Source organism: Amblyomma americanum, chromosome 10 (assembly GCF_052857255.1).
Source record: "Amblyomma americanum isolate KBUSLIRL-KWMA chromosome 10, ASM5285725v1, whole genome shotgun sequence".
Taxonomy (NCBI): Eukaryota; Metazoa; Arthropoda; class Arachnida; order Ixodida; family Ixodidae; genus Amblyomma; species Amblyomma americanum.
In genome coordinates, this window is record NC_135506.1 from 128,476,794 (window position 1) to 128,486,652 (window position 9,859).

Consider the following 9,859-nt stretch of genomic DNA (forward strand, 5'->3'; position numbering starts at 1 on the left):
GGAAGGCCATATAAACCAGAAAATATGCTTTTGTTAAGAATGACAGTCAAAATTTCAAAGCCCGGTGTAACCGCCGTAAAGTCGCCGATATTATCACACTGAAAACTTTCTCTGGCCATGAAAAGTACTGCTCCACCGTTATTGACTGAGCGATTTAAGTGTGTCGTGTGTAACCCGGGATCTGTATTAATTTGTGTTCGTGTCGGTACCATGTTTAACAAAGCATAATGACATAAAATGGAAAGCCAAAACGTGAAAATAAGGCACACAGCTCATCAGAAATATCGCGTGCTTACTGAGTGTTTAACAAGAAAGATGTGCACGGCGTTTTATGACAAATTATAGTCACATCCACATGGTTGAGCGATTTACCAGCCATCGATGTGAATGGCGGTTGGAAAAATGCTCGGATTCCTAATCCTCATTTCATCTTATCGGTGCCAGCAAGGCAAGATATGCGCAGTACATTTGAAGTGTCTGTTCTGCGCGCGAACATTTTGCCGCCCTTTGTCCACGCGTACTTACATTCTTTTCTCTTCTTTCGCCCAACGACTTGTCCAAAAAGTTTCTGCAAGGCGGGGCAAATGTGTTCATTAATAAATTCCTGGGGAGAACTGGAGCCATCAGCACTCTGGTAAACAAAATCAGAGGTTCAATTTCGATTCTTCCTGGCCTTTTCAATCACCGCCTCCTGTTTCGCACGAGAGCGGAACTGCACGACAAGGTTATAACATCCTTTGTCTTTCCTTGGCACACGATGGGATATGTCTGCATCAGAATCAGAAATGGGTTCACTTATGACATCGCCTAGTTTGCTCATGATTCAAGGCAGGTTCTCGTCGTCGCTTACCGGGACACTTTAAATCTCAATGTTCCGGTTCCTTGAGTACTGTTCTTGGTTTGTCACCCGGTCTTCAAGGTCAGATAGTTGTTGTCTCAGTCCTTTGCATTCTGTGATAGTGCGGCATTCTCTTTCTTTAGCGCTGAGTATTCCTTTCCAAATTTGGCACTGAGCTCAGCCATATCAACGGATTTTTTCAGGTATTTATATTCCTTTCGAAGCTCTTTCTCTAGTGCACTGCGCATATCTCGCATCTCCTGCTTAAAATATTTCAACAATTTTGTCACTTGAGAAGGCATTTAAAATTAGCAGTTCAGCCACTTCCCTGCCATGACAGGTGCTACCATCGTTGGGGCTTGTGAAACCCATGTTGTTCCTGAGGAATCTCTCGCGACTAATCATCAAGTGAATTGCCGTGGTTAGAAGTTTCCTCACATTCCAGTGGGTAGTCTCTGATGCCAGCCGTCACAACGTAACGCGAGCGAGCTGGCCCACGTGCTAGAAGGAGGCTTCGGACTGACAGACAACCACTTTTCGGCGGACTAGAAGCGCTAGGGCACTAAAATGGCGATGTCACAAAAGTCGACGCCTCTTCGAAAAACGGCGCTGCGCGTAAGCAATCGCGCCCGCGCGCGGTAAAAAAAATACGAAAAAACAGCGGGGAAGGACCCTCGGAGAGCGCGTAAACCTTGCGTGGGCGCAAACATAGCCACGCGCGGCGTCGATTTCTATAGAATGCCGAAGAAGTTTTTGCTTGTTCTCGACGGAAAGGGGTAACCTTGTCCGCGCTAAAGTGATACCCTTTCCCCTTCGCTCCTGCGCCGATGTCTCCACATGGCGAGAATGACCTAGATTTTTCTGGACGGTGATTTCAGCCCGGCGCGAGAAGGAGAACGAGCTTGTGCAATTGATACTGCGTGTATGTGCGCGCCTGCCTTGGCGTGAAGAACAAACAGACACGGCTGCGCCTATAAATGAAGGGCTGGAACCGCTGTCTGTTAGCCCAAGCCGCCGTTTAAGATTCCTAGAAGCGCGCCCGCTCGACTCCCGGGAGAACACCACCGCCCAGCCACGGACCAGCGAGGCAACGTGCGCCTACCTGCGGGACGGCCCCATCGAGCTCCTCAGGTCATCGGACTGTCGCTGAGCCCGGTGAACAAATTGTGTTCTGTTTGTTTGTCTCTCTTTGTGTTAGTGCACTTTTGGTGCAAAGATTTCGTTGAATTGTAACCTCTCTCGATTGTTACTTTGCATGAGTTGCATTTTATTTTTAAATCGCTTTGTATGTGCTCGTATGAGTGATTGTGAAATTCTCTGTATCGTCTCTTTGCTCTGTAAACTTTGTTTTGTTTTGTCAACCTTTGGCTCCGACACATTCTCTGGCTTGCGACCGGTGAAAGCTGGGCACCAAACGACCAACCCCCTTTTTACTTGGTAGCTGGTCCCCGGCTGAGCTTGCCACGCAGAGTCGACGGCATCTCCTTTGTGACCGAAACCGCTACCCCCACACGCTATAAGGGTGTCTGAGAGCGCACGCTAAAGTGCGCGAAGTGGTGACAGGCGACCACAGGAATCGCTCACTCCAGACTCGGGGGAGTTAGTGATTACCAATATTCAGCTCATAGGCTGCATTTTAGCGACGCGTTTTATTTTCAATTGACCTGAATATTGTTTTATTTTAGGCGACAGCATAAGCATCCCAGTGCAGTGGAAAGCCGGCATCGCACTGTGGGAAGATGATAAAGACATAAAACTTCATAGCTGGGGGAAAAAGATCCGAACCAGTGGCTTCGCTAAAAAATCTTCTGCTGGCCGTCGTTTCCGACCACTATGCTACAGTTGACTTTTTAAAGCATGACATTTATTACTAGAGATGAATTTTATTCACATTGAGCAAATTGTTTACAAGGTTTTAGGAAACGCAACGAAACACAGCGCAAAAAGACAGAGCAACAGAGCACTAGACGCGAGGTAAGGCTGAGCACATTGCCAAGAGGGAGTGCCACTCCGGTTTAAAGTCGGTCAGTTGATACCCTTCTCTCAGATGACCAATCAGTTTGGAGAAATCTTAATTTCCTGCCTGTACGAGGTGCGAAGCTCTTGATCTATGCTTGCAATGTCGTCGTGTTTGATCGCCAAGTACCCGCATTAACGCATATTAAACTGCCAGCTCACTGCCTACTGCCTACTCACGCTGTAGTTTGAAATCGTGTTCTTCCTCTTCCATTCGTGCGCTTGGAAGCGTCATCACATGAGCATGCAGCAAACGTATGAAATGGCGGGTGATTAGAAGCAGTGAACATACCCTCACGCTCCAACCACAACAATGGAACCAAATATGTGAAAGCATGAACGGAAAACTCGGAAATAACAATTCATGACACCTTCTGAGACACCTCCTTGACCCAGAATGAACAAGTCCCGTGCAACAAAGTCAAATGTATAAACTCATACATAAATATGAGGGTACAACTGAAGGCCTAATCAAACAGCTAGCAGAACGCTATCTAAATACGGGTGAGGGTACCATACAACCATAGTACCGGGGGTCTCCAAACCCCAGTTTAGACGCCGACATCGCAGAAGCAGAAGTCTGGTTTGCCATTGGAAAACTGCGGAAAACATCTGCGGCAGGGCCAGACAAAGTACCAAATAATGCTCTCAGGAACTTAAGCACAACTCTAATCGTTGCGGTTACGGACCTTATGAAAAAATACTGGCAGGCAGGCAACATACTACAAGAGTGGAAACGCACGAAAATTACCTTTATACGAACAACGGGTAAGAAACTCAGCATGAAAAATCTGCGCACCGTTTCATTAACATCATGCCTAGGCAAATTCAAAAATATGTCATCCTAAACAGGCTCCAAAACAATGCGGAGGACATGAACCTCCTATCTGAAACGATATTGGGATTCAGGGCCCATATATCTACCCAGGACATGCCCTTGCTGCTTAAGAAAGACATAATCGAAGCTGACGGGGGAGTAGGGACCAAAGTAATATTGTGTACAGACCTTATTAAAGCTTTTTATAACGTCACCCGCAAAGCATTTTGTCAAAGCTTCCAGAAATAAACCCCGGAGAAAGGACCTACAACTACTACCGATCCTTCCTCACTAATAGAACAGCAGTGATAACGATCGGAACAATAGTCTGCCCCAATCACACTAGGAACCAAAGGAACACCACAGGGCTCCGTCCTGTACGCCGCGCTTTTTAGCCTTTCCCTCATCAAACATTACCCCCATTTGGGCACAAATACCACACCTACATAGCACTTTCTATGCAGCTGACATCACTCAAAAGAAAATTTGACAGAAATCAGTCTGGCTGGGAAATTTAATTTAGGAGAACGATGACTGACGCCAAAAAAATAGATTTACAGCTGAACGTGAGCAGCAGGGCAGCCTGCCTTTTCTCGACATTCTACTCACCAGACACGACCAAAGCTTGCGGTTATCGGTACACAGGAAGCCCACCCACATGGGACGATACCTCTATTTCAACTCAAGCCATCCAACTCCCCACAAGGGATCTACATCATTACATCTTTTTTGAACAGAGCCGACACCATGTGTTGCTCACATGAAGAAAAAAGAAACAAGGAGAACCGAGTCGTCTCCGATCTCTAAGAAAATGATACCCCAATTAATTCATCCGAAGCATTACCCGAAAACAAAAAAAAAGGAAACAAACATCTCCATTTTTTCCCCAGCAAGCGCCAGAATCAAAAAGGCGTTTGCATCCCATACGTGAGAGGCGTGAGCGAGACGCTGGCTCGCATTCTCGGTAAAGAAGGGGTGCTAACAACGCACAAACCGACTACCGCCATTGGACGCCTGCTCCCCCGCCCGAAGGACCGTCACCCTAAAAAAAGGGCTCAATCCGTAGCATACAAAATCCCCTGCTCGGTTTTTTCGGCCTCGTACGTAGAAGAAACAAACAACTTCGCGGAAAGATTGAGTCAACACAGAGCGGACATCCCACAGATGAACCATCAACACAGCGCTGTGGCCGAACACTGCGAAGCATGCGACCACCGAATGGACTTTGACGGGACTATTGTACTGGAAACTGAACCTAGCCCGCCCAAGAGGCTTCTACTCCAGTCGTGGCAAATCCAACAGACATGGGAGAATGTTAATCGCTCCGTGGGGACACTTCCCTTTTCTTACATCAATGGTTTGCGGCCACTGACGCGGAGGTCTTCGACACGAGAGCTTAAAAAGCCAAGCTGCGCCTCTCCCGTAGTCACATCATGAGGAAGGGAGCGACCCGGTTCCGAAACGTCGTGTTTCTCTGCAAAATTAAGTTGGTTGGCGTCAGTCATCTTTCTCCTTAGAGATAACATCTCTCTTTGGGTAACGAAAGGGTGCAAGCGGTACATAGAAGACACACTCCAAGGAGCAGTGAACATCATTGAGGCATGCTCACGGAAATACGGCCTCACTTGTTCAGAGCAAAAATCTGGACTCTTTTTGCTCAGACGTAACCAAAGACGTAGGAGAACTACGACTTTTTTCTCGCAAATAAACGCGTATTTCAGTGGACAGTCCTACAAAGAGGTACAATACTTGAGCATACTAGGGTTGTATTTCAAACAAATGGAAAGAATAATGACGCTCTTACTAAGCTAAAAACCACGGTAGAAGCGACGGCGCGATTAATCCGCCGCATAGCTAATAGAAGACAAGCGGTGAAGGAAATTGATTTCTGCCGACTAGTACAGGGCTTTGCGCTGCGCAGGGTAATCTATGCCACCCCTTATATCAAATTTGAGAAAGCAGAACAGGACAGATTGGATAGCATGATACGGTAGGCCTAAAAATCCGCCTTAGGACTCCAACTAACTGCCTTAAACGAAAGGCTTATGAGGTTAGGAATACACAACACCTATACTGATCTGAAAGAAGCCCATTTAATGGCTGAAACGGCCAGACTAGCCAATTCCAGAGCTGACAGGGGTATTCTAACAAGCTTTGGCATTAACTTTCAGCCTACGAATAAAGACGCCTAAGAAGACTTGCAGCCCTATTAATCAAAACCCTTCCCAAAAACATGCACCTCACACACCACGAGGGTTGAAGACAAGCACGAGGCAAAACCCTACATAATAAATGCAGACAGTGCGCCGGACCAAATTATGTAGATAAGGCAGAATACAAACATATGAATGCCTTTGTAAATGTGGCTGTGAGCGAGAACGGCGACTACATAGCCTCCGCAACAATGAAAACCAAATCCTCTGAAACGGGAGAAGAGGCAGCTATAGCCTTCGTCCATACGCATACCCAAGAGAGCATCACTCTGAGCGACCACAAGAGGGCTATCAATAGTTTCGCAAAAGGGCGAATTATAAACACCTCCCTTAAAATCCGTAACGCCACTATGTTCTCACCCGGGTTCGAACCCGACCGCGGCGGCTGCGTTTTTATGGAGGAAAAACGCTAAGGCGCCCGTGTGCTGTGCGATGTCAGTGCACGTTAAAGATCCCCAGGTGGTCGAAATTATTCCGGAGCCCTCCACTACGGCACCTCCTCTTCCTTTCTTTTTTCAATCCCTCCTTTAGCCCTTCCCTTACGGCGCGGTTCGGGTATCCAACGATATATGAGACAAATACTGCGCCATTTCCTTTCCCCAAAAACCAATTATTATTATTATATGTTCTCACCAAATTACTCCCAACTGATATGGGTCCCAGCCCATTTGGGGAATCCGGGGAACGAGGCAGCCCACAGTAAAGCACGAGGTTTTATCGACTGGCCAGTGGAGGAATCTGGCTCCCTGAATTTCACAAAGGACCCCATGATCACGTATCATGATCTAACCATTAATGTTAGTTAGAATTCAATTCATGAATTCATCAACTGATAGTAATGGGGGGGGGGGGGGGAGGCTCTTTATTGATGAGACTGTACCTTGCGGCTGATAAGTGTGCAGCGATGTAACCATGGTAAGTGCCGGCGCAATCGCTATGTTACTGATATGCCAAGTGTTGTTTGGGTATGAAATGTATGTTCTCAATAAAAACATTAGTTGCGAGTCAGCGCTTGTCTGTGTCTTTCTCTTCTCGTCTCTCGTCTGTTCGCGCTGTTCCACCCACTATGAACTGTTACCAACTCGCCCAACGTTCCATCCTTAATCAGTGAATTGATCACAGTGCTCAATGTACTAACTCGAATTTTCATGCTAGTTTCCAGATGTACGCAAAGGAGGATCACTACCTTGAACACCAGCCAAAGCTAACGGACGGAGAGCCACATATCGCCGCGGAAGAACTCAGCGGTACTCACCCTCCCGCTTCCTTATATTGAGATGGCGTGGCGATGGCGCACTTGCTGGCAGACGGGTTGAGAGCCACACCACGGGCTAGCTGCGCCTGGTCGCCAGGGACACTGGGAGGGGGCAGCAAGTCTGCGAGGTGTCCGTATAGCATGTTTCGTTCACTACAATTCCCCTCACGAAGCTGGCTAAATGCTCTAGAATGCAGCACTGATATTTCCCCGAGCTGCCTTCCTCTCTACGTCTATGCAAGACGCATTATAGAATGTCCTGACTTGTTTAAAGCGAAGGGAACGTCAGCAGAGACATAGTGGATGAGAACGAAAAAGCAAGTCGCAACAAAGAACTATGTGAGGGGATCGGACAAACGGCCATTGAGGGAAGGCGGTCAGCGAACTTTTGTTATTGCTGTTCAGTCTTCAAGTCGTGTTCCACGTCTCGAAACCCTTCTTACGACAGCCTGCCGGGCCTTCCGTTCCATCTGGCTCACAGAGGTTACATAAATTCATCTTCATTCCACCGGTGATGCCATCTAAATATCTCATCATCTGTGCTTGCCTTCTCCTTGTGCCCTAAATCTTCCCCAGCATAAGGGTCTTTTAGAGCCATTCCTCTCTTCGTATTAAGTGGCCGAAGTAATGAGCTTATAGTTCATAATATGGCCCCTCAAAGAGCAGCGACGATTGATTACTGCTTGTAATGACTGGTTTCACCTACTTGCATTTCAAGGAACTCGCAAGAGTCCTCTCCAGCACCGCAGTTCAAAACAATCAATTCTTCAGCACTCAGCCTTCTTTGCGGAGAAAATAATTAGTTTTTAGCTCATCCCCGAGTGAGCTTTATGGTCCAAAATCTATAGCCGTACATTACCAGTGGGACAAATATGGTTTCAATGAAACGGATCATTGGTGGCAAGGTGATGTTTTCTTTTATATGCTGTCAAGGTTTGGCCTAGCTTTCCTACCAAGGGGCAAGCATCTTTCAACATTTTTCTTCTCAACGACTTAAGGCGAAAAGCAAAGAACTGCCTTAGAGAGCTGGCTCTGGAGTGAAAACATTGTCTGGTAAATCTGTTGAGACATTTGAGCGTATTTTGCAGTTGTATGACAATATACTACAGAAGACGCACCCACTTTCGCGGAGGCTGTAGGGTTTAGCGAAAACGACGGTAATGACAGTATTTATGTGAAAGACGTTAGTGAACGCTTGTTTGAGGATTGCATAAAGATAATTTCACGATTCTAAATTGATATAGCTTAAAAACCCAATGAATTTTTATTTGAGTAAAATAAGAAGTTGGGGCTAGTACGTTCAAGTTTGATAGATTTGTTTCAGCAATATAGCGGAAAGAACTGACAGGACGATTAGCTTGTGCACAGCGTGATCAGCGACTGCTGTTAAGGCAAACATATTTTATGCTGAGGTAGAGCATACGGTAGCGACTTCATATCTGCTTAGTTCTAGAGTATTTCGTTTAGTTTTCCACGCATACAGAGTTTTAGTGCGCTAGCACTTATTGTCGCCATTCCCAGCATTGGGGCGTTGTGTGCGTGTCTGTTTCTCTCTTTTTGTCTGTTTGGTTGTGTGATGCCAGCATTGCGGCAGGCTCCTCGCCTGCCCACTGGGTGGTGGGAAACCTGCCCACTGTGTCAGGCGGCAGCCCATTTAATCGTGAGCGGCAGCTAGGGAAGAGCAACCTGGGTCAAAACCCAACCCAGGCACCACGGATGGCAACACATGCCATAGCACCTGCCTTGTGACACTGCTCGCTTGTCGCTTGCCATCTGATCGATTACTTCCCAAGATGTAGGTGGTGGGCAGGTGATGAGTGACGCAGTGGCAAAAGGCAGGTGCTATGGCAGGTATTGCCATAGATAGATAACTTCTCTGGCACATTCTGTGTAGTCAAGGTTGGTTGTAATTTAAGGTGCATTTTTGCTTTCTATCGTCTCTGTTCATGATAGCACACACTTTAGCGAGCTTACACGGTGCCGCCAACACAAGTTGGACGCCCTATCTTCCTGCAACTTTCTTTATATTGTGTGACACTCGGTGCACGTAAGGCATGACGCACAAACTCATTTTGTGCTGACATGACTTTTCTAGGGCGGAACGGCAGGCAAGGTGAACTATCGCTCTTTTTACCAACATTGAATGTGCACTGTCATAGGATAGAAACTGCTTGTTCATTCTGGAGTTGTGCGACCAACAGATATGTGAGGGCGTAAATTCTAGATTGACATTCAGAAACTGGATTTGGTTACCCTTAGGCATCTCATGCGTGAAATGACGCCCTTTTCCTTCACACTTGGATAACACTGTGGATGCTACTCACTGAATCAGGCCGACTAGAGTTAGCAGAGAGTTTTACAATCGCAAGATAATCATCAAAGTACCTAAAGATGTGCAAAATATATAGGTAGTAGAGACGACATTGCAAGCGCTGGTGAAAGGAAGAGAGAAAAATACTGCATAAAACGGGTGCCATGGGCAAAAAAGATGGCTGCCAGTTCCGCCGAAATTCTATGCCACTACGTGAGGCCGAAGCTTCAATCTCGAAAGCGTGCCACCAGCAATACAGCCAGGACCATCTAAGTGGAAGGCAACGTCAATATCCCTGGAAATATGCAGAGCCTCCTGGAGAAGGGTCCGAAGTTCTCCTTTGAACCACGGACCAACCGCTCTGAGCTTCTAGCAAGAGAGTGACAAATTGTCCTTAGCACAACTAACC

General features: G+C 46.8%; 1 protein-coding gene across 1 annotated transcript in view; it reads right to left on the reverse strand.

The window, feature by feature from the left end:
• LOC144108704 (uncharacterized) overlaps nt 1–7,282 on the reverse strand; it is a 227,223-nt gene extending 219,941 nt beyond the window's left edge. The window contains exon 1 of the mRNA XM_077641876.1: nt 7,140–7,282. Coding sequence (XP_077498002.1) covers nt 7,140–7,282 — 143 coding nt within the window. The remainder of the gene's footprint in view (nt 1–7,139) is intronic.
• Nucleotides 7,283–9,859: the final 2,577 nt, after the last annotated feature.